This window comes from Halichoerus grypus, chromosome 2 (assembly GCF_964656455.1).
Source record: "Halichoerus grypus chromosome 2, mHalGry1.hap1.1, whole genome shotgun sequence".
Taxonomy (NCBI): domain Eukaryota; kingdom Metazoa; phylum Chordata; class Mammalia; order Carnivora; family Phocidae; genus Halichoerus; species Halichoerus grypus.
In genome coordinates, this window is record NC_135713.1 from 193,906,291 (window position 1) to 193,931,628 (window position 25,338).

At 51.3% G+C, this 25,338-nt stretch overlaps 1 protein-coding gene across 2 annotated transcripts in view; it reads left to right on the plus strand.

Annotated features, from left to right (window-relative positions):
• Nucleotides 1-602: 602 nt before the first annotated feature.
• MRC2 (mannose receptor C-type 2) overlaps nt 603-25,338 on the plus strand; it is a 56,666-nt gene continuing 31,930 nt past the window's right edge. Inside the window, exon 1 of one of the 2 annotated variants that reach the window (XM_036116227.2) lies at nt 603-1,302. In XM_036116227.2, coding sequence (XP_035972120.2) covers nt 1,176-1,302 — 127 coding nt within the window. In that variant the 5' untranslated portion in view covers nt 603-1,175. The remainder of the gene's footprint in view (nt 1,303-25,338) is intronic. The other variant, XM_036116228.2, reaches the window with a different exon arrangement.

Genomic DNA, 25,338 nt, shown 5'->3' on the forward strand with positions numbered 1-25,338 from the left:
CCTTTGTATTTAGGGTCTCTAAATGTCGCAGTCGGGCTCTGAGCCTAGAGATCTCAAGTGACTTTTCCAGAGCCGCTCAGGGAATCAAGAGGTAGAGCTGGGGCTAGATTCCAACATCCTGACTCGCAGTCCAGTGCTCTGCACTGCGGTGACCTGTTACATAATACGGAATAACTGTGGACTGTCTTCCCTTTTAAGAAATTTTCATTTGGTTCTTTGCGACCGGCCAGCAGTACGGTTGCTGGTGAGAGTGAGGATGTCTGCCTGCTGGGACGTTCAGTGCACAGATTTTCCCTTGGATTCTGGATACAGCCCCAACTAGCAAAAGCACTGCACCCCTTTGCGCCAGGGACGCTGGCCCCGGGGTCACGCAAATGCTCAAACAAGACGTGCGAGTGTTTGCGCTCGGCACATGGCAGGGGCCCTTGCCTCCCCCTCCCCCAATCTTCGCCCTGGTGGCCGAGCCCTGGGCTCCGCCCCTCTCCCCCTAGACCGGGGGAGGGGTCCTCCTCGGCGTGGAGGTGGCGGATGCTCGCCGGCTGCAGACGTCCGCAGAAAGGCGGGATACAGGGGGCGCCCGCGGCCCGAGTCTGGCCGCCTGGGTCGGCCGCGCGCCTCCGCCCCGCCGGGCCTCGCAACCCAGGTCCCGCCACGCCGAAGTTTGCGGAAACTTTTGCAGTTGCTTCCCCGCCCGCGCCAGCCGGGGAGTTGTGACGCAGCGTCTGGGGCTCCAAGCCCGGACTGAGAAGAGAGGGAAGGCGGGGAGAGAGAGGGCGACGGAGAGCGAGAGAAAGAGCGCACGCCGGGGTCCTCCTCGACCCCGCAGATCCTCCTCTCCGCCTCCCCTTTCTTTCCCCCCTTGGCGCTCTCTCTGCGGCCGCGGCCCCGGCCCCGCGCCTCCTCCCCTTCCCCTCCCACGCTGCCCGCTTCCCTTCCCCTCTGCCCCTCAAACCCTCCTCCCGGGTTCTGCGCTCCTCCCTCCGCCCTCCCTCCGCCCGGCCAGCCTCCTTCCCTCCTCCCCTCTTCTCCCCGGGAGGCATCACTTCGTCCCGACCGGAGGAAGACGCGAGCCCCTCGCGGGCGGTCATCAGAGCCCCGCGCCCGCGCTGCCACCGCGCGCCGCGCCCGTGCGCCCTCGGTCCCCGCGTTCCCCAGCGCGGCGCCGCGCCGCGGGCATGGGGCCCCGCCGGCCGGCCCCCGCGCCCTGGCCTCGTCACCTGCTGCGCTGCGTCCTGCTCCTCGGGGGTCTGCACCTCGGCCGCCCCGGCGCCCCCGGGGATGCCGCCGCCGCCGCCCTCCCGGGTAAGGCGCTGCCAACTTGGCCAACTTCGGGGGCCGGGCGGTGGGGGGGACGCGCCGGGGAGCGGGCCGCTCTCGACTTTTCCCTCCTTTTTTTTTCCAGAAGCGCGTGTGCGTGTGCGTGCGTGTGTGTGTGCGTGTGTGTGTGAGTGAGACTGGGTTTTTAAAGATCGTCTGCGCTTTTCTGGAAGCGGGGTGGGGGGGGAGAGGGGAGGAGGAGCGCGCCTGGAGGTGGGGGAGGACCTGAGTGGAACCAGATGTGGCAGGCGGCGGGGGAGGGGAGCCCGGGGGTCTCGAGCCGCCTCGGAGGAAGAGGGCGGGCTCCGCGAGGACCCCCGCCCCCGCCCCCGGACCACCCGGCGCCCTCGCTGCGCTGGGCCCGGAGACCTGCGTCCGGGGAAACCAGAGGCTCCGTCCGTCCAGGATCTCCCTCCAGGCCGCTCTCCTTGCTTTGCCTCAGGACCCCTGCGTTATGACTGTTTTCGAATTATTCGTCAGGGCTTGTTTGCCCTTCCTGGCATCTCGGGGATGTTTATATTTTCCACATTCGGCCTTCAAGGACAGCTTGTGGCATGTGGCAGCCGCGCTGTTTGAAGGGAGCTCTGTGGGGCAATTTCGTGCCCCCAGGATGCAGCGACAAGCTGGGCGCCGTGTTTGTGTGTGTGTGTGTGTGTGTGTGTGTGTGTGTGTGTGTGTGTGTGGTGTTGTGTGGGTGGCTCTGACCGAACTGGCACCCCTCCAGTGTAGACAGACCTTGGGCCCCAAAAGAGCTGCTAAAGATGCAAAAATCCAACCAACAAAACAAAAAACCGAAGTTGTGCCTTCTCTTTCTGCTCTTTCAGAGGGTGACAGTGACGTGTGGGGACAGACAGACCCCTCAGCAAGAATCTGAGAGCTAAAGGGAAAGATCCACTTCCGGAGGGGGGGGGGGTTGCAGGAGTCAAAGCTGGAACCGCCAGGGAGTGTAGTTATTACAGCCCCAGCGCTGGGCCCAGCTTTGTCTCGCTGGATGTTTAATTTGGGGACGGGGGTGAGTGAAAGGGGACAGTCAGTGCAGTGTTTGCAGTTTTGAGCAAAACCCAAACAGCCCCCTGGAGGGTCCGGGCTCTCTAGCCATGGCCGATGCTCACTCACTTGGCCCGCCCGGCGTGACGTAGAGGACCAAGACACGTATTTGCCCGATTGTGCGGATGGGAGTGGTGGGGTCTGGAGGGACCCATATTCACATCAAGTAGGCGCTCTCCCCCGCTGAACTCCAGACCCACCTGGAGTTGAATGTGAGACGCAAACCAGGCAGCATCGCCCTGCCCACCGCAGGTCAAGGCACACCGGCTGTCCCCCTGCCTCCCAGCCCTCCTCCTGTGTCTTCTCCTCTGTGAAGGAACTCAGCAGACAAGCAGGGCGGGCGGGCTGGAGGAGGATGGCCATTCCAAGAGCCCCAGAGCACATTTTAAAGCCAGGCCAGGCCCTGGGAGAGTCGTGGCTAGAGTGCTGACTCGGCCCTTTCCCCCATGGAGCTTTTGACAGAGGGAGCTGGAAATGCGTGGTGAGGGGCCCCATCCGGGAGGACGCCTGGAGTGCCCCCTCTGCCTTCTGGTTCCCCCCTCTCCTGGCTTCCCCCTCGGGCTGCGTCTCAGGACTTGTAGCCCCCACAGCCTCGGAGGGGCCCCTTCGCAGTGGTATTGCTTTGATCACCCCCATCAGAAGCTTAGGTATGGGCAGGGAGGAAGGCTAGGGGTGCGGCGGTGGGAGGATGGCTCCCCACAGCAGCTGTTGAGTAACAGGAGTGAGAAGTTGCTACCAGTGCAGTCCCTGCACATCATTGTCCCCTCTGCCCTGAATGCTCCTCCTCGAGGCCGAATTCCTTCCTCGATGCCCCTGTACCTGATGAATTTGGTAGTCCCCGGGAACAGTTTACTGGATCTTAACAGTCCTGGAAACGCTTGTGGGAGATGGGTTGGGCTTGGCAGGCCAGCACTGCTGGGGCAGAACTTACCTTGGGGCCTGGGGTGTCTGCAGGTGGCTCTCTGACCACCAGCAGCGGAGCCCCGTGGGATGAGAGTAGGAGGCACCACGGCGCCCCTTGGGGGCGGGGAGGCAGCAGGTTGGCCGCGCCTTGTTTGTGTGTGATGGCAGCATCCATCTCTTCTCCACCTCCATAGGGTGCCCCAAAGTGTGGCCGGAAGACGTCTTTGTTAACTGCCGCGTTGGTGCTCAAGGCTGAACCAAGTACTTGGGGAGGGTGGAAGTGTAAGCCACATCCTTTGAGAAACGAAACTTGTGTTGGAGGCAGGAGAAAGTGTGTGGGGGGCAAAGGGTCACTAGGGCTCTCTGGAGGGAGGTTGGGTGGGACCAGGCTTTGCAGAGGCAGGGACGGGAGCAGAGAGGGAGACCCGGAAGGTGGGCTAGGCTGTCTGGGAATGATGTGGAAGCTTGCTGGGCTGGGGTGGAGAATTCTTGAGTGGGACGGAGGAGAAGCTCGAGTGAAAGGGGAAGCCGGCCAAGTGCCTGGGAGGCCAAAATGGGGGAGCCACTTGCTGGCTGGTGGTGGGGAACCCTTGGGGTTACTGGACAGAGGACTGAGGGGCAGATTGGAAGGAGGGTTGCTGGGAGCCCACAAGGGATCAGGTATCCAGGTTGAGGAGCGAAAAAACCTTGGGAGATCTTCCTGTGGGGACAGATCCTGCTGTCTAGACGACAGGGAGGGAGGTGTTCCTTTTGAAAGGCAGCTGGTACTTGCTGCCCCTGCCCGTCAGCCAGACACATCGCCTGCACTTCCGGCCCAGCCCCTGGTGAGTCACGGAGTTCAGAGCCTTCTTACTTTCCCCACCCCCAAAACCCGGTCTTCCTTGCTCCAACCCTCTTGTCTTCTGTGGGCTGCCGGGGCCAGGGTGGTGGCTGACTGAGCTGTGGTTGGCGCTGGGAGCCTGGCCTCCCCCCAGGTTCCCCTGGACAAGGTGAGGGTGCAGGCAGGGGAAGAGGAAGCCTGGGTTTTCATCCCCATCTGTTTGCACGAGAGACATCTTGCCTTTCTGATGCTTGCATGGTACAGTGATTTGGGCCGATGAGATGATTTCAGAAATACCATGAAAGTCTCAGAAGAGGATTCGTGTGGGTTCACCACTCATTTAAGCCCTGTTGCCCCCTGCAGAGGGATGAAGTGGTAACAGCAATGGCCACCATTATTCCTGTGCCAGGCCCCGGGGCCGAGTGCTCCATGGCAACAGCTCTTGTATCTCACAACCCTGGGAGGAGGCCCTTACCACCCATTTTACACACTGGCACTCAGCAGATGCGAGACGCCAAGTCACTTGCTCAAGGCCACACTGCCATACCACTAGAAGGTAGTAAAAGCACGATTTGAACTCAGGGGCGGCTACCGAGCCCAAACCCTTCGGTACCAGACCATGCTGCATCTCTGTGACTTAAACAGTGCGAGGGGATGTGTTCGGAAAGGCTGGAAAATCCTGCTTGATGGATTTTTCTCCAATAGCTCTAAGCCCTCTAGAACATCCTCTCTATGTGTCCTCCTCAAAGGAACCCTAGGCAGAGGGTAGAGTGGGCAACCCTCAGTTTATACCCTGGCTGTCAGGGTGCTTGTCTCTGCCCCGGTCCCACTGGGCCCAGGCCGCAGGGACCGAGCCCCGTTCAGCGTCCTCAGGATATCTGAGGTGCCCCCTCTGAGGGGGCATCCATAAGCTGGTGACTGAAGGATGGAGGAGGAGCCAGCCCCGGCTCTGCCCCCCAGCATCCATAAACTCGTGACTGAAGGATGGAGGAGGAGCCAGCCCCGGCTCTGCCCCCCAGCATCCATAAGCTGGTGACTGAAGGATGGAGGAGGAGCCAGCCCCGGCTCTGCCCCCCAGCATCCATAAGCTGGTGACTGAAGGATGGAGGAGGAGCCAGCCCCGGCTCCGCCCCCCAGCATCCATAAGCTGGTGACTGAAGGATGGAGGAGGAGCCAGCCCCGGCTCCGCCCCCCAGCATCCATAAGCTGGTGACTGAAGGATGGAGGAGGAGCCAGCCCCGGCTCCGCCCCCCAGCATCCATAAGCTGGTGACTGAAGGATGGAGGAGGAGCCAGCCCCGGCTCCGCCCCCCAGCATCCATACACTCGTGACTGAAGGATGGAGGAGGAGCCAGCCCCGGCTCCGCCCCCCAGCATCCATAAACTCGTGACTGAAGGATGGAGGAGGAGCCAGCCCCGGCTCCGCCCCCCAGCATCCATAAACTCGTGACTGAAGGATGGAGCAGGAGCCAGTCCCGGCTCCGCCCCCCAGCATCCACAAGCTGGTGACTGAAGGATGGAGGAGGAGCCAGCCCCGGCTCTGCCCCCCAGCATCCATAAACTCGTGACTGAAGGATGGAGGAGGAGCCAGCCCCAGCTCCGCCCCCCAGCTTCCCAAAGGGCAGGGATTCATAGGTTCATTCATTTGGTTTGATGAGCCTGCCCCGCACTGACAGCAGGGATGATGGTGGCCTGTTCTGAGCCCACCGCCTGCCTGCACCTCCAGTAGGGGGTGGTCCTTGGACTCGGAGGGCCTGGGCATTGCTGACAGGAAGTGTCCCTTCCTGTTCGGTCCTTCGTGAGATGGGAGGGGCCGCTTCCCATGACTGGATCCTATAAATCTGGGTGGGGTGGGCCATGGCAGTGGTGACGCAGCTCTTGGATCTCACCCTGGGCACTGCCGATCCCCGTTACTCCTCAGCTAGGGGTGGTGTCCGTAAACAGGCAGGCTGGATGAAGGCCGCATCGTGGCATCTGTGACCCCAGGGACCTGCCAGCATCAGCCAGCTAGCTCCAGTCACTTAGAGGACAGATGGGGTTGGCCCCCAAACGTCATGCGTGGGGCCTGATTAGGAACTCCGGGGGTTAGTTCCTTTCCTGCCCTTCTCTGTCCTCTCCTGGCCCCTTTACAGTGCAGAGACCCCTCCCATCCTGCTTGGCAGGACCCGCGCTCTCGGCTTCACCTCAGCCCTGCCCTACCCTCCCCCCCTTGGTTCCTCTGGTTCTGTTGCTAGATGATGGCTTTGAAATCTCAGCTTCTTTCCAGTTCCCCTGGCCCCCACTCCTTCCCCGGTCCTCCTTTAGCATGCTCTGCCCCATCTCCCCTGAAACCTTCCCTGCAGGCCCCCCAGCCCAGGCCTTTGCAGACAACTTCCTCTGCCTGGGATGCCCTTCCCTTTTTCCTCCGTGGCCGTCGCTGCCCCTCCTTCCAAGACTCAGGATCCTGAGAAGGACGCAGAGGAGTCCCGGTCACTGCCTCGGGCTCACCTGAGCTACGGGGAGACAGATACCCAGACGCTGCGTTTAGGGATAAACCCCAGCCTGGAGGAGGGGCCTTCTCTTTATCTCTCTCTCTCTGGGATCACCTCGAGGAGGACAGTGACCAGCTTTTGTCCTGAACTTGGACAAGCACCTTCCTATAGGGAAAAACAATAAGCCAGTTTCCCATCCTTTCAACTGGCATCCTCAGCGAGCGTTTGGAAAGGGAAGCGGTTGTGGTGCTCCCCAGTGTAGACTGAGGCAGGAGCGTGGTGTGGCCAGGAATGTTCCCACCTCCCCTCTGTCCTCCAGAAATGTAAATCAGGACTGAGGTAATGCCACTCACCAGCTGTGTGACCTCGGGCAGAGACTCAAGTTTCTTCATTTGTAAAATGGGAAGAATAAAACAATACCCCCTCCTTAGGGATATTGTAAGAATTACACGAAAATGAGATAATATGTGTATGAGATGCATGTCTGGTACAGTGTCATTTTTTAGCAAATAATAGTAAATCGTTGCTATTTTTTATTATTATTAGGAAGAGAGAACATGAATTTCAAGGGACTTAAATGTGAAAAAACAGTCCTCAACATACAAAATCCTAACTACAGTTTTGTTGTTTTTTATTTTATTTTGTTTATTTATTTTTTTGTAACCAGGTTTTATTGTTTTTGGTTTGTTTTTTTAAAATTTATTTATTTGTCAGAGAGTGAGAGAGAGAAAGCATAGCAGGGGAAGCTGCAGGCAGAGGGAGAAGCAGGCTCCCTGCTGAGCAAGGAGCCTGATGTGGGACTCGATCCCAGGACCCCGGGATCATGCCTGAGCCGAAGGGAGACGCTTAACCGACTGAGCCACCCAGGCATCCCTGTTGTTTTTTATTTTAATCGAAGCAGGTCTAACCCCATTACATCTTGGTGACACTTTGTTAACTATTCTAAGTGCCTAAAAATAACCATATTTCTTCCTTTTTCTGAACGTCAATTTAAATCCTAAAGAAAAAATAAAAACCTGTCCTCCACTGTTCTTGCTCCTAAAACCCCTCAACTCCGCACCCTCCCTCTTCACTTCCCTTCATCGTGAAGCTTCTCTAGCTGACCTTCACATGGGAACTGAGGAGTTTCCTAGCCTCTGGACTGTCAGTGTGAAAGCCCAGACGGTTCCAGGCAAACCGTCCAGGCAAACCGGAGCTGCTCCCTGACCGCTGGTCACTGTGGGGTGCTGCCTCCCCCTGGTCGCGGTAGCTAGGCTCCCTAATTACTAATTTCAGTGACCCTCCTCAGGCCTCACCTTGCAGCATGGCGGCTGCTGTTGCTAACCTCAGTGTGAAGAACGCTTGCTCAGCGGAAAACAGACCATACGAAGTAAAGTGTAAACAGTTTGAGGTCCTCCCTCCCCTCAGCCCAGGGCTTGTAGCAACCCCTGTCAGTTATTCATGACATCGTCTCCTGTTTTTTATAATAGGCACACATACACACACACAAATACTCCTTTTACACAGAGGGGACCCCATTTTATACTGTATAATGTGATAAGATAATTTTATTTTGTTTTTTTTTAAAAAGATTTTATTTATTTGAGAGAGCGAGCATGGGGGCTGGGGAACAGAGGGAGAGGGAGAAGCAGGCCTCCCGCAGAGCAGGGAGCCCGATGCGGGGCTTGATCCCAGGGCCCTGGGATCATGACCTGAACCGAAGGCAGACGCTTAACTCACTGAGCCACCCAGGCGCCCCCAAATAATTTTTATTTTATAATATTCCTGCATATCTCTCCATGACAGGCTATAGAGCTGCCGCATCCTTAATAGCGCTCAGGATCCCACTCTACGGCTGTACACACATCTGCTTTCCTAAGGATGGACACTTTTTTGAAAATTCTCTCTTCCTCTGGCCTTTGTTGCTCATTTTGTGTGTGTGGTCTCTGCCTCCTGTCTTCCCTCCATCCTCAGTCCAGAGCCCGCATTGCCGCCCCATTGGCTCCTAAAAGGCAGCTTTCATCCTCCCCAGAACAAAGTCTGAACTTGCAGAATTGGGAATTCGAGGCCTTCCGAGTTCGGGTTTGGCCCAGCAAAGCCTCTGCTCATGCTTTTCTCCGGGCCAGGAGCACCTGGTCCCACAGGTCCGAGTCCCAGCTCAGACCTGAGCCCTTGCAGTTGCCCTCAGCTGGAAGAATCCTTGCTTTCCAGAGCTCCTGTCGTCACGGCCACCTGCCAGGTGCAGCCACTTCCTCTCTTCCTAGACTCCAGGACAGGCATTTACAGCCCTGCACTGGCCCAGCACAGCGCCTTGGACACAGTGGTATTAGTAAGTACTTATGGAAACAAAAAAAGAGGAAAGAAAGAAAGAGCAAACAAGTGTTCCAAAGAGCACCCCTACCGCCCAGTTTTACTGCGGTATAATTGACATATAACATTGTATTAGTTCAAGATATACAGCATAATGATTTGAAATACATATACATTGGAAATGATTGCCCCACTAAGTTCAGTTAACATCCATTACCTCACGTGGCTACAGAGTTTTTTTTCTTATGATGCAAATTTTTTTTTGTAGTAGAAAGGCAATAAGAGTTATCCTTCCAGAGTTTTAGATGATGTCATGATCATGAAAAACATATGCCACTGCATTAAAATAAACAGGAAAAAAGTCCAGTGAACTGGAATAAATTCCAGAGGTAGATTTAAACTCATTATAAGAACCTAATGGAAGACAAAACCAGGAACAACACACTAACAGGGAAAACAATCTTTACTTTTAAATGTCACTGGACAACTGGATTACAATTAAAAATTTAATTTCAGTTCGTAGCTGATCACAGTGGAGGAACTTCAGATGGCAGGTTGTCACGTGGAAAGTGCCAAGATCACGAGAAATTAAAGAAATTAACTTTCTTTAAATATGTAATTAAACTAGCAAAACGAGAACACCTGATCTCGGCAGAGCTATGGAGAAACCAATATGTATAACTAGCACACTCTAAATTATAAATTGGTTCAGGGGCACCTGGGTGGCTCAGTCGTTAAGCGTCTGCCTCCGGCTCAGGTCATGATCCCAGGGTCCTGGGTTCGAGCCCCGCATCGGGCTCCCTGCTCAGCAGGAAGCCTGCTTCTCCCTCTCCCACTCCCCCTGCTTGTGTTCCCTCTCTTGCTGTGTCTCTCTCTATCAAATACATAAATAAAAAAAAAAAAATCTTAAAAAAAAAATTATAAATTGGTTCAGTTTTTCAGGATTCAGTCTTTCAGACATTATGTAAGAAACTATACAAGACTTCATATCCTTTGACCTCGTAATTCCATTTTGGGGAATTTATAAGGCATTAATCCCAAGGAGAAAAAAATGCTTGTAGTAGTGCTATTTATAGTAGCAAAACAAGCTGGAAACCATTTAAATGCCAGATGATAAGATTATGGCTAAGCAAACTAAGATATCTTAACACGACGGACAATTTATGTAGCTATCCGCGACAAATACACAGCTAATGTCAGTACGCAGAAATAAGTCTAACTAGGCAAATTCTCATGACCACAAGGCAATCTTACAACATCATATACACACACCAGTAACAAGTGGAGAGGCATGCCTGACACAGACATTCATCTTTTCATTCATTCATTTAACTGTTTTGGTTCTGTTTTCCTGAGCACTGAAGTGTGCCAGGCATAGTATAGTATTTGGTGGTGAACATGGCTTCTGCCTTCCCGAAGCTTGTATTTTGAAAGTAATTCCCCCAAAATAGGGAGCAGCATAAATAGAGTCAAATGTTCACTGATTCCATTTTAGGTGTAATTTTTAAGTTCATTAAAAGAAAGATGGGAGGGGCGCCTGGGTGGCTCAGTGGCTTAAGTGTCTGCCTTCGGCTCAGTAAATGATCCCGGGGTCCTGGGATCGAGCCCCACATTGGCCTCCCTGCTCAGCAAGGAGCCTGCTTCTCCCTCTGCTCCTCCCTCCTGCTTGTGCACTCGCGCTCTCTCTCTCTGACAAATAAATAAATAAAATCTTAAAAAAAGACCCTCTGCCTCTCCACCCCCCCCTAAAATAAATAAACAAATCTTAAAAAAAAAAAAAAAAAAGGATGGAAGCCATGGACATCTCTGAAATCTCAGACATGGGATCGGGAACCTGTCTGAGAGGAGAGAGAATAGCCCTGAGTGAGACCAGCCTGGGCAAGTAGGAATTCAACTGGAAACAGCCTTATAGTCAGTCTTGGTCCCTGAGGAAGGATTTTCTGGTATAACCCCAGAGATGCTTAACCTAACTTCTGAAGGCTCTGAGGATATAAGAGCAATGGTGGTTTAGAAAGAGCCTGGAAGCACTGTTTATAATAGCCAAAACAAAAACAAAATGTGCATTGAAAGAAATATGGATGGGGCGCCTGGGTGGCTCAGTTGGTTGAGCGTCTAACTTTCGATTTTGGCTCAGGTCATGATCTCAGGATGGTCAGATCTAGCCCTGCGTTGGGCTCTGAGTCTGCTTGAGATTCTCTCCCTCTGCCCCTCCCCCGCTGTACTCTCCCTCTCTCTAAAATAAATAAGTAAATCTTAAAAAAAAAGAAAGAAATATAGATAAATTACAGGGTGAAATATAATGCAGCAGTGAAACCAGTGAACCTCAGCTACATGATTATCATGGGTGAATCTTAGAGATATAATATTGAGTGGGGAAAAAAAAATCCCAGAGTACTACTTTGGTATCATACTCTTTATCAAACCATTGGAAAAGCTGAAAAAATAGTGAGCACTCAAATACTCTTACCTAGAGGCACCACCTGTTAACATTTTGCCACATTTGCTTTACCTCACTGTGTGTGTGTGTGTGTGTGTTTGTCTGTCTGGTGAAGATTTGAGTGACATTTCACACCTAAATACTTCATCATGTATCAACTAAAAATGAAGACATTCTCCTTTATAACCATAGTACCATAATGACATTCAAGAAATATAGCATACAACAATTCTTTTTCTAATATGCAGTCCATGTTTGGATTTCTCTAGTTGTCCCAATAATACCCCTTTTCAGCTGTTTTTTGTTTTTGTTTTTGTTTTTTTAAGGTCCAGGATCCAATTCAGTGTCCTGTCTTTTCAATCTCCTTTATTTTACAATAGTTACTTGGTCTTTTTGTCTTTTACAGTATTGCATTTTTGATGACTTCAGGCCAGTTGTTTTGTAGAATGTCCACAGTCTATATTTGTCTGATGTTCACTCAATACATTCATGTTAAACATTTTTGGAAAGAAACGTACATGGGTGATGCTGTGTCCTTTCCATTGTATCACATTAAGTAGGTTTGTTCCCTATTGGTAATGCTAACTTGGTCACTTGGTTCAGGTTGTTTACCAGATCTCTCCACTAAAAAGATAAAAGATACCTTTTCCCCTTTGTATTTAGTAGATAATCTAAGGAATTTCAACTAAACCAAGGAAAGGAACACCTAAAAAGCAAAGTTGTTCACAGCAGCATTATTCCTAATGACCCCAAACTGAAATCCAGCCCCAACTGAAAACTACCCAAATGCCCATCAAGAGTAGAAGGGATAAATTATGGTAGCTCCACACAAGCGAATAGTATAGAGCAATGAGGGGCGCCTGGGTGGCTCAGTCAGTTAAAATGTTGGCCCTCAGCAGACTCCTTGATCCTGGAGTCCCAGGATAGAGCCCCACCTCCCGCTCCCTGCTCAGTAGGGAGTCTGCTTCTCCCGCTCCCTCTGCCCCTCCCCCCACTCATGCGCGCATAGTCTCTCTCTCTCTCTCAAATAATTAAATAAAAATAAAATCTTTCAGCAATGAATGAGAATGAACAATCCACAACTACATGCAACAATGTGGATGAAGCTCACAAACACTGAGCCAGATGCAAGGGAGCTCGTGCCATATTATCCCATCAATATAAAATATAAGAAAGAGGCAAAACTGATCTATTCTGTTCGAAATCAGAAGAGTGGTTACCATTAGCGAGAGAAGTTGTGACCAGAAAGGGTCTTAAATAGAATTTAAAAAGAACAATGACCAGGGAAGAGAGATCTGTTAATGTATATGGCAAGAAGCTCATATAAGCCAATGAGGAAAAACACATTTTCAGGGATCTAAAATCAGAACAGGTAAGACCACAAAGCCTGTGAGCAGAGTTCACAAAGAAGACGAGTAGCGATGTCTAATAAGCCTATGGAACATGTTTAAAATTCCACGCCTGACAATAGTGCCAACAAAGATTGATGTAACAACACGTTTAATATAACATTATTTGTCATTATGGAAATCTCTTTATAAGTTGAAGGCTATTAATAATGAATAAATGAAATGTGGTATATCGCCGCATGGAATATCATACAGCCATTAAATGGTTTTTACAAAAGTTTTTGGAGACGGAAAAATCCTTTTGCTGAAATATTAAGTACAAGAACAAGATTCAAAAACGTGTGTATAGCTGTGTGAAGTATCTGCATATATAATATGTACATGTATACATCATATATGTATATTTATAATATACACATATACATGAACACGTATTTTGATTGTATAGACATTGTTAGAAAAGTTACATCAAAATTTAACAGAAGTTATAGGTCATATTCTACTGTCCTATACTACATTGTGTTATATAATATCTAACAGGGGTGATTACAGATAAGGCCTTTTTTTCTTTGAGCACGGCTGCATTTTCAGCAATGGAGAGACCGGGCAACTTTCTCCTCGCCTAACCACGTGACGCCAGCAGCACTTCCCCCCGCCGCCCCGACTCCCATCACGTAACTGGTCCGAGCCCGCGGCACGTGACTCGACGGAGCCAATCAGAGGCTCCGGGGGGCGGTCCTTTCCCGGCGGCCGGGCGCCAAGGGAGTTCTGTGGGGCTGCGGTTCGCCGGGCGGAGATTGCCTGGCTCTGCCAGGCGGGAGGGGAGCTGGGGAGCGGGGTGCGCGGCCCTGGGGACCGAGACCCTGGCTGCAGTTCTCCCCCGCCGCTGCTCGCCCACCCCTCCCCCCTTTTTTTAAGCGACGGTTTGGAGTCGGGCCTTCGCACTTTGCGGGCGGAGAGGGCTGGCGGGCGGGGGAGGCTCGGCCTCAGGGCGGGTTTTCCGAGGACGCGGGCAGGTTGCCTCGGCCCCAGCAGGGTCGCGGTGCGGCGGTAGGGAGCCATCTCGACGCTCTTGTCGTCCGCAGCCCTCCGGACGCGAGCCTGCGCCTCTTCCCCTTGCACTTAGCCGTCGGGTGTTTACAGGAGGGGCAGGGGCAGAGAGAACTTACCGAAGAGCGGGACACAGAATTCTGTAAGCACCCAGTAGGAATACGTATGTCCCAGACTGGAGAGCAGATCGGAAAGGCGCCTAAGCTAGGGGACAGGCTTTTGGAAGGGTTTCTGCTTTTTAAAAATTTTTCTGCTTTTTAAAATGTTTCTATATAACTGCAACAAATGGAGACCACACTAATATTTACTAAGCGCATAAAGTCTGTCAGAGTCAGTGTTGGGCAATTCCACGAATACTCTATTTTAAGCCTCCCATTCCTCCTTTTCACAGATAAGGAAATTGAGCCAGAGAAACTTAAGAGTCAGGATTACATAGATGGTGAGTGGCAAAGCCAGGGATGCAATGCGGGCCTGTTTGGTTCCCTCCATGGTCTTCTTTTGTTTTATAAATAAGTATTGATTAAAATATGATGAACATTTGTGAACCCACCACCTAATCCAAGACAGAACAGTCCAATTCTTCTATCTAGCTACGGGCTTCTCCTCTGTCTTCCTCCTCCTTCCCACCAACCCAATCTCTGTCCTGAATCTTGTGTTTATCAAGCCCTTGTTTTTAAAATTTTTAATTCTTTTTTTTTTAAAGATTTTATTCATTTATTTGACAGAGAGAGACACAGCGAGAGAGGGAACACAAGCAGGGGGAGTGGGAGAGGGAGAAGCAGGCTTCCTGTGGAGCAGGGAACCTGATGCGGGGCTTGATCCCAGGACCCTGGGACCATGACCTGAGCCGAAGGCAGATGCTTAAAGACTGAGCCACCTAGGCGCCCCTAATTCTTTTTTTTTTTAAGATTTTATTTATTTATTTGAGAAAGTGAGAGAGCACAAACAGAGGGAGAATGATAGGGGGAGAGGGAGAAGCAGACTCTCTGCTGTGCAAGGAGCCTGATGCAGGATTCCATCCCAGGGTCCTGGGATCGTGACCAGAGCCGAAGGCAGATGCCCAACTGACTGAGCCACCCAGGCACCCATAAAATTTTTAATTCTTTAAATATAAGTACAGGAAAATAAACATATGAATGTTCAGTTCAATGAGTTTTCACAAACTGAACACACCCATGTAACCAGGGCTCAGATCCAGCAAGTAAGAACATTACCAGTGTTCCAAGTGCTTTTAAGATGTTCCATAGCCTAATTAGACATGGATTTTTTTTTTTTTTTTTTTTTTTTTTGTGAACTGTGTTCATATCCTTGATCATCTTATCTCTTCAGATCTTAGTGGTTTAAAATTATCGGGGTCTCTATATTTTTCTTATTGATTTATATAAGCTTTTTGCCATATTTGTTACAAATATCTTCCCATTTGTTTTTCAGTTAAAATTTTGATTTGGGGGGCACCTGGCTGGCTCGGTAGGTGGAGCATGTGACTCTCGATCTCAGGGTTGTGAGTCTGAGCCCCAGGTTGGATGTAGAGATTACTTAAAAAATCTTTAAAAAAAAATTTTTTTTTTTTAAATTTGGGAAATGTCTCTTTAATCTTCCCGCCCTCCACACACTTGGTCTTTTAGTAAGGTATAGAAAGCCTTTTGGGATCAGATTGTGTTCTTCCCTTCAGGGCAAGGCTCATGATGACCCCTTTGAGGTCCCCCCATCTTTTCTGTTTGACTAACCCTCCTTCCTTCCCTAGCCCCTCAGCAGCACATCTAAACTTGTGGGAATCTTCAGTTAGTGAATGCAAATGAGGCTGCAAAAAAGACGAGGTTCCATATATATTTTTTCAAGATAAGAATACATTTTCAGGGAGCCTGGCTGGCTGAGTCGGCAGAGCAGGCGACTCTTGATCTCCACGTCATGAGTTCGAGCCCCACATTGGGCGTAGAGATTACTTTAAAAAATACATTTTCATGACTGTAAAAACTTGCAGTTATTTATAGCACACAATCAAATAATAGGAAAAATTACCAAAAAAGAAAAATTACCTGAAACCTCATCACTAAGAAAACCACTGTTAACATTTTGGAGAATATCCTTCCAAATTGCCTCTCCTCAGGGGTGCCTGGGTGGTTCAGTTGGTTGAGGGTCTGACTCTTGGTTTTGGCTAGGTGTCATAATCTCAGGGTTGTGAGATTGAGCCCTGCATGGGGCTCTGCGCTCAGCACGGAGTTTGCTTGTCCCTCTCCCTCTGCTCCTCCCCCTGCTGGCATGAGTTCTCTCTCTCTCTCTCTCTCTCTCTCAAATAAATAAACAAAATCTAAAAAAAAACCCAAAGCTTCAAATCGCCTCTCCTCCCTCTCCCTCTTCCTTTATGAGACTTGGCATAAATGTTTTCATATTGTTTTGGAACACGCTTTCATGTGCCAATACGTCATCAATGTATTTCCACCCAACATTTCTATTAGTTGGGTAGGATTCCATTGTATGAATGTACCATAACTTATCCCTTGTTGGACAACATTTGGGTCATTTCTCATTTCACTGTTATAGATATCCCTGTATGCATCTTAGCACATTGGACCTGCAAACTGATGGGGATCCTGACGCAGGGTGAGAAGGTGGCTTCATTGGCATCAATTTAATGCCTCTGGGCTCACCCAGCTTCTTTGTTGTTAGGGGTCTCTGCTCCTTGGCACGTGACTAGGTGTGCAGTCTCTCCCATCTATAGACTCTTGAGGAGCATCTCTTCTGGTTCATTCCTTTAATCTCCCTTTCCAGATGGGCTGAATTTAGTGTAGAACTCTGCACATATAAGTTAGGGTCACTTCGGGTTAAGTTTGAAACAAAGGACAGATAGACACACACACACACACACACACACACACACTATCTTTTTTATTTATTTATTTTTAAAATATTTATTTGAGAGAGAGATCGTGAAAGAGAGATCATGAGCAGGGGGGAGGGGTAGAGGGAGAAGCATTAGGTTTTGGTTTAATTAAAATGTGAACCTCTATCCATGTCTAAATACTCTTTTAAAAATGTATTTCTGTTGGGCGCCTGGGTGGCTCAGTTGGTTAAGCGACTGCCTTCAGCTCAGGTCATGATCCTGGAGTCCCTGGATCGAGTCCCGCATCGGGCTGCCTGCTCGGCAGGGAGTCTGCTTCTCCCTCTGACCCTCCCCCCATCTTGTGCTCTCTCTCATTCTCTCTCTCTCAAATAAATAAATAAAATCTTTAAAAAAAAAAAAAAATGTATTTCTGTTGTCTGCATAGTGTTCCATTTCATGAGGGTGTTTAGCGTTACTCAGCACCATGTTGTTGGACATTCCCTCCAATCATTGCTGTTGCAAATAACTGTGTGGTTAAATCTTTGCATAGATTCCTAATTATTTCCTTTTTTTTTTTTAAGATTTTATTTATTTATTTGACAGAGAGAGACACAGCGAGAGAGGGAACACAAGCAGGGAGGTGTGGGAGAGGGAGAAGCAGGCTCCCCGCCGAGCAGGGAGCCCGATGTGGGGCTCGATCCCAGGACCCTGGGATCATGACCCGAGCCGAAGGCAGATGCTCAACCGACTGAGCCACCCAGGGGCCCCAGATTCCTAATTATTTCCTTAAGTTAAATTCCTATGAAGTGAGTTCTGGGGTCAAAGTGTTTGTTCTTTTGAAAGCTTTTTGTTTGTTTTTTTAAGATTTTATTTATGAGAGAGAGAGAGTGCACGAACGAGAGAGCACAAGCAGGGGGAGCAGCAGAGGGAGAGGGAGAAGTATGCTCCCCACTGAGCAGGGAGCCTGACACGGGACTTGATTCCAGGACTGTGAGATCATGACCTGAGCCGAAGGCAGACATTTAACCGCTTAACCTACTGAGCCACCCAGGCGCCCATGAAAGCTTTTGATATACGTTGCGAAATTCTCCTCCAGGGAAGTTGCCCTCCTACTACTATGTAAGTTGCCACTACTACCACGAGCTCACTTTTTGCTGAGCAGGCCCATGAGGTCTTTCCATCCGTGGTCTCAATCAGTCCTGCCAACTCCCTGGTGGGCAGCCCCCAGCATGGCTCCTGGCACACGCTAACCATTTCTCCACTGAACAGATGACAACACGGAGGGATGAAGAGGTCAGATGACTAGTCTGAGAGCAGGAATTCAAAGCCAGCCTTGTACCTAGAACCTGAGATCTCTTAACCATGCCATGATTTTCAGTTAATATCAGAGAGTGATGGTTGTGGGAGCAGTACTTTTTTTATATGGTTCTAAAAAAATATATGAAAGAAATCAGGAAAAGGGAGTGAATGGGTGGGGGAAGAGAATTAATTCGAGGGGCCCGGCACAGACATTCCTTTGTAGGTCAGGTCCAGTGTGTTATTGTGGGTCTGGGTGATGTCGCAAATGGTGGTGGCGGTAGTGGGGTGTTGTGTATGTGACCCTTTGTGTCTGTCCCGGGCAAAGCAAGTTAAATTCACAAACATTGAGCACTGAATCGGGTTCTGTAGGGAAAACAGAAAGATTTGATTTCTTCAGAGGTCTTCAGATCCCCTGTGTCTCCCTTCCCTCAGTTTTATTTGCCCTGGAAACATTATAATAATATAATCGAAAGTTACGCATAATCCTAGCCTCCTGACACAACAAAGAATTGTGTGTTTCCTTTATTCCCTTCTGTTCATTGTCCATATGTAGATCTGTTGTGGTTTTTTTAAGATTTTATCTATTTACTTGACAGAGAGCAAGCAAGCACAAGCAGGGGGAGGGGCAGAGGGAGAGGCAGACTCCCCGCTGAGCAGGGAGCCCGATGTGGGGCTCAATCCCAGGACCCTGGGATCATGACCTGAGCCGAAGGCAGACACTCAAACCAACTGAGCCACCCAGGCGCCCTGTAGATCTATTTTCAAGGAGGGTATAATTTAGAGGAGTTAAACCCTTACCCATAGGACATAGTGCAGCTTGCTTGCCCCTCCCCTGGTCCAGCTGAATTCAACAGACACATATGGAACACCTGTCGTATGCCCCACACTGGGGAGACACATAGATCAGACACAGCTCCTGTTCTCAAGGAACTGGTTAAAGCGGGAGACAGACCCTGAAAGAATCATGTCAGTATTCCATTGACCTCACCCCGGAGATCTCCCCAGGAGTCTGTGAAGAGGCAGGGAGGGTGTTTTATAATTCAGTTTACAGGTAAGAAAACAGGGTCCCCTAAGGTCATTTAGATAGTAATGGCAGAATCAGAACCTGAACTCCCAGGCTAAATCTGAGATTCCCTGTGCTCGTCTCCTTCTTGTAGGTAAGGGGGCCACATGGCTGCACGACTGCCGGAGCCCCAGAGGGGGTCCCACGCAGACTCTGTCCTCCTGTCCCAGCATCTGCCAGGCCAAGTGGTGTGGGTGCTACCCCACCTCCTTCCACACTCTCCCTTCCAGCTGCCTGTTTTGTGACCTCATTTTCCCTTTACAACTGCCCTTGGAGTTTATTTCTGCAGAGCCAGAAGGCGGCGGGGAGCAGAGCGCACCCCAAGCTGCCCCAGCTCTCCCAGAGATCCCCCCACTTTGTCCTGGCACACTGTGCACGGCCTCTTCTACCTGCTGCTCCCTTCCAGGCATACCTGGGGTGGGGTCCAAAAGTTCAGAGGCCAGAAGCAAATGGTGGTTGCCAGGGCACCCATGGGAACGGGGGGAGGATTCCACATCTGGACTGTGAATTTATTTTTCTTTTAATTCAGTTGAAGCCCAGCTCAAACACTGAGTCCTTGGCCTTACTTCCTCTTATCGTTTCCTCTCATCCAGATAGCAGTGTCTGCTAAGCCGGGTTCCCAGGCTCTCTGCTGTGAAACAAACAGATTCCTGAGCTCACAGCCCCAGTCAGGGCTGAAGCTCTTGCTTAAATATCAAAAAAATAATAACGACCTTCCGTTACTGAGTGCTTACCAGGTACAGAGCATCTTCAAGCATTTTCTTGCTTAATCCTCCCAGAAACCCAGGAGAGGGGTTTCATTCGTGTCCCCCGCCAAAGCAAGGCCCACAGAAGTGAGGCAGCCAGCCCCAGGGCCTGCACAGCGACTTGAAGCTGGGTGGGTGCAGAGTCCAGAGCTCCCCTCCCAGCCCTTCCACTGCGGCGCCTCCGCGCTTAGAAGGTGTAAGGGGTGCCTGGGTGGCTCAGTCGTTAAGCGTCTGCCTTCGGCTCAGGTCATGTGGGATCGAGCCCCGCATCAGGCTCCCTGTTCCACGCAGGAAGCCTGCTTCTCCTTCTCCCGCTTCCCCTGCTTGTGTTCCCTCTCTTGCTGTGCCTCTCTCTGTCAAATAAATAAATAAAATCTTCAAAAAAAAAAAAGGTGTGAGTAAGGTCCTATTGGCCTGTCACTGCAGAAGTCAGCAAGTGCTTACTCTTCGGCATATAGTTTTAGGGAGATCCTGAAGGTTCCCAAGCAAAAAAGATTCTAAATTCAGTTAACTTTAAAGAGTGCCATGCTTTGCTTTTAGAACCAAACAAGTCAATCCTGGATGTTGCCACATCAGAAGGTCAGGAAATTGCCAGTGAGGAGAGCGAAAGCTTGTTATGAAACGTGTCATGATTTCTCAGAGTCATGTTGTGCTACGCTTCAGAAATGTCTCCTGAAAGGAATGTCACAGGGACAGTGTGGTTGATGTGGAGCCTCATTTAGAGGACCCTCCCCCCTTTTTATTTTTGGTTCTGAACTAGGCACAGTTCTCTGGTCATTCTTTTTTTTTTTTTTTTTGTAAGATTTTGTTTATTTATTTGACAGAGAGAGACACAGTGAGAGAGAGAGCACAAGCAAGGGGAGTGGGAAAGGGAGAAGCAGGCTTCCTGCTGAGCAAGGGAGCCTGATGCGGGGCTCGATCCCAGGACCCTGGGATCATGACCTGAGCCGAAGGCAGACACTCAACGACTGAGCCACCCAGGCACCCCTCTCTGGTCATTCTTAATAGAGACCAGGATACTGAAGAATGTTTCTCCTCTCTGATGAAAACAGTTGTACAAGCACAATAATATATGGCCACTCTCATCCCACCTCAGTGCTGGGATGGGGGCTGGGGGGTTTGCAAGAGGGATGGGTGGGGACTGTGGCAAGCTAGCGAGCCCCCTCCCAGGTGGGCAGCTCCACCCACCCGTGGGGACTGGCTGCCTGTGGGCACACTGGCTCAGTGTTGTCAGGCCTCCCAGGGTTTTCAAGAGGAGCTGGAAATCCAGATTTTTATGTGACATCTCTTGAGTTTTGTTTTGTTTTTTTAGATTTTATTTATTTGACAGAGAGAGACACAGTGAGAGAGGGAACACAAGCAGGGGGAGTGGGAGAGGGAGAAGCAGGCTTCCTGTGGAGCAGGGAGCCTGATGCGGGGCTCGATCCTAGGACCCTGGGATCATGACCTGAGCCGAAGGCAGGCGCTTAACAACTGAGCCACCCAAGTGCCCCGACATCTCTTGAGTTTTAAGGGTTGGCTCACTTTTCTTTCACACACTGTGAAGGCCAAATATAACCCACCTGTGGGTTATCAATTTCAAGCACCTGGAATAGTTGTTTGGCGCTGAGCTCTGCATCTGGGCTCTGCATTTGGGCTCCCATCTGAGCTCTGTCCCTTACCAACTGTGTTATCAAGATGTTTGATCTCTCATTTAATACCTCGTTTTCCTCATCTGGCAAGTGGAGATGGGAATTTTAAACCTACTTCTGAGGGTCGCTATGAGGATTAACGAGAAAGGCTTGGAACCCAGCACCTGGTACCTAGCAAAACGTTAACTTTGACACTTTGATACTTTTACACATCATTATCTGTGTCTCTTTCTGTAAGTGCAGGTTGACCTTATGTCCTAATTTGCCCAAGACTGGTCTGGTTCAAGCTCGTTGCACTGGTGTAATTATGACGAACTCCCCTTTTCATTCTCAATCTTCGACAATAAATTACACGGTCATCCTATGTAAGCAAATACTGGCATTGTGCCATTTAGGACTTTAACAAGTTTTAGTTCCAATGAAAAGGTCATGGTTCCAGTCGCATGAGGACCCTTGGACAAGTCAGCGAAGCTTTCCATGTTTCTGCTTCCACATTCTTGTCAAAGGTTCAGAAAACAGAAGTAAAGCCAACGCATCACTGAAGTATAATTAGTAAAAGTTTCTTGTGCACACCCCACACAGACAGATCGTAAATCAGGAGAACTCAAACCAAAACATGGAATGACGCTCCATGGTATATTGTTATAAAGCAGCTTGGATAGTGTGGAGGTGGTGACTGATTATTCTTCACAGTGACTACTTATAATATTAGAATTTTCTTAAACCAAAGGGACTTGGCTTGTGGTTGCCTCCTGTCAATTTGGGGGATCCATTTAAGTTTGCTTATGATTTTCAGAGGCAGAAGTTAAGTATTGACCCCAGTTCAAGGTAGCTTCACTGGTGTGTCAAAGTAAGCTAAATTAAGCTTTACTTGTATGACTAAACCGATTTTGTCTGCGCAGGGAATTTTCAAGTCTGGTCTTGGGTTTAGGTTTGATTTTACTATGCTAAAGGATTGACAAGATGAATTCTAAGATCCCTCAGTTCACATTCATTTTGTCATTTTTAAAAAAAGATTTTATTGATTTATTTGACAGAGAGAGACAGCGAGAGAGGGAACACAAGCAGGGGGAGTGGGAGAGGGAGAAGCAGGCTTCCCGCTGGGCAGGGAGCCCGATGCCACTTGATCCCAGGACCCTGGGATCATGACCTGAGCCGAAGCCAGACGCTTAACAACTGAGCCACCCAGGCGCCCCTCATTTGTCATTTGACAAACATTTATTGTGAGTCCAGACCATGCCAGGCAAATGCCCAGGATGTGGAGAGGCCAGTAAGGACCTCTTGTGCAGTGGGGTGGGAATCCCTACCCTCTTTTTCAAGTGTTATTTGAAAAACTCTTATCTGGAAATCGTTCACAAAATGTTTCTAGTGAATGTTTATATTTGAAACCTCAATTTCAAGCAAACAAACCATTACATTCAGTATAATTCTCTACACATTTCTATTTTGTGAGTAGGTGTCTACATTTTCAAAAATTATTTCAGTGTGGAAAATTGGAAAACACAGAAAGGCCCAAAGGAAATCCTTCTGTTGTTCTGCCGTGAGCATGGGGGCTTCTAATATTTGAGCTTTAGGTTACTCCCCCCCACCCCCACACACCTCTGCAGCCACTTTGTCAGAACTAAATTTTAAAGATTTATTTATTTATTTGAGACAGAGATAGCGCGTGAGTGTGGGGGGATGGGGGAGCAGACTCCCCGCTGAGTCCAGAGCCAGATGTGGGGCTGGATCTCACCACCCTGAGATCATGACTTGAGCTGAAATCAAGAGTCAGAGGCTCAACCGACTGAGCTACCCAGGCACCCCCAAACTAAATTTTTAAAAAAATTGTTCTCCCCAAATTTGCCTGAGTGTTTCCTAATAAATTCATTCTCCCACTCGTTCATTCCTTCATCCTCAGTCAACCAGGTATGGAGTACCCAACCTGGCGCTGTGGCTGGGGCCCCAGAGGGCTCAGCTGTCAGAGATTTTATGAACTTATCTGTTCCCCACTTCCTCCTACAGATAAATAAAACAAGGGAGGCGCCGCAGCAGGCCCGGAAGGGTGCGCTTTGCTGCGCAGGTGACTCCTCAGCCGGGCTCCGGTGCCGACTCCGGAATTCGGCCCCTGGCGGGCGGGTCAGTGGGGTTGCATGGGGCTGGCCCAGAAAGCCACTTCCTGCCGCGACCCGCGCCGCCGGCGTGGTGAAAGCGGCCCCCTGGGGAAGGAAGTGGCTTTGGACTGTTTATTTTGGCTTCGGGCTAGCAGACGGCGCCGGGGGCTGCGGGCCTCTCAGACCCGCCGTTCGCGGACGGGGCCGGGGAGTCGGCTGACCTCGCCGCCGGGATCGGGGAGGGAGGCCCCGCGCGGGAACGCTCTGGGGAGCGCTGCCGAGAGGGGGCGCCGGCGAGGGGGCGACACCTCGCGGAGGAGGCGCGCGGCCGAGGACGGGGGGCGCACAGAGGGGGGCGCACGGCCGCGGACGGGGGCACACCGAGGAGGGGCGCGCGGCCAAGAAGGGGGGCACACCGGGGAGGGGGCGCGTGGCCGAGGACGGGGGCGCACCGAGGAGGGGGGCGCGTGCCCGAGGTTGGGGGGCTCACCGAGGAGGGGGGCGCGTGGCCGAGGACGGGGGCGCACCGAGGAAGGGGGCGCACAGAGGGGGGCGCGCGGCGGAGGGCGGGGGACGCACTGAGGAGGGGCGCGCGGCCAAGAAGGGGGGCGCATCGAGGAGGGGGCGCGTGGCCGAGGAAGGGGGCGCACCGAGGTTGGGGGACACCGAGGGGGGCGCGTGGCCGAGGACGGGGGCGCACCGAGGAGGGGGGCGCCTGGCCGAGGACAGGGGGGCGCACCGAGGAGGGGGGCGCGTGGCCGAGGAAGGGGGCGCAAAGAGGGGGGCGCGCGGCCGAGGACGGGGGCACATCGAGGAGGGGGGCGCGTGGCCGAGAAAGGGCGTGCACCGAGGCGGGGGGGCGCGACAGCGCAGACCTAGAACTCCGAGGGCCGGCGGCTCCCTGCGCCTCAGGTCCTGCGGGTGGGGTGAGGAGGAAGGGGTCGTCCGCCCCTGTGATGCTGGGGTGAGGAGGAGAGCTGGGGAAAGGGCAGAGGAACTGCCTGGGAGCGGACGGTCGGACCCGAGCTTGGAGGCGAGATTGCTTCTGTCGGGGCCCGGCGGCACCCCCGTTTCATTCTGCAAGATGGGGCCGGGGAGAGGACAGGCCGCAAAGATTGTGATGCTTTGGTTTGAGGAGACAAAAGCTAGCAGAGGGTGAGATTAAACACCACTAAATCGCCAGGGGGGAGGCCAGGGCCGGTGAGTATTTGTGTTCCCAGAGAGCCCCAGGGGCCAGCCCTAGTCAGCCGGCACGACCTTGGGGACCCAGGGGACCCGGCAGAGGGTGAAAATTGTCTTTCTGAATTTATGTATAATCCCGTTTTCCACCACCCCCTTCACATCGCCTCTCTTTTGCGTTTATTAGGTGGAGGTGACAAGCCCACCTCTTAACCCATTCACTGTTCAGAGTTTGCTTTAACGTCTTCCTGAAACGGAGCCTGTCACATTTTGCAAGGGGGAAGAAGAGCATCTCTAGAAATAAGTGATAGAGGGAGCTCACCATGGCTGGAGGGAGTGAGGGAGAAGGGAGCGAGGGAGAGACACAGTGCACACACGTGTGACAGTAGCACACGGGGCTGTATGAGCCCAGTGGAGTCACATGCACTTTAAGCAATGGAGAGCAGGCAGTTTGGCCTGGCTGGAATGCAGCTGGGAGGAGGGAGGAGAGTGTGAAAAGCTTGGAGGGTGGAGGGTACTCAGAAGCCCACAAGAGCCCAGCATTTGGATGGGAATATTGCAAAGTTGGACAGGGCATCGAGCCTCCATGTCATGTAACTGCCCTGCGCTCTATGGAAGGGATGCCCCGCTCCCCACCCCCACCCCATCCAGGTCCAGTGTGCGCATGGACGTGGACGGAGCCTCCAGCAGAAGGTGGGGCAGGGTGGGGTGCTGGGTCCCCAGGGTTGGCCCTTCAACAGGGCGGGGCTGGCAGCTTCTGCTGACTCAGGGACATTTCCAGGCCTGGCCTCAGGGCCAAACGGCTTATTGAAAACAGCTGCTGC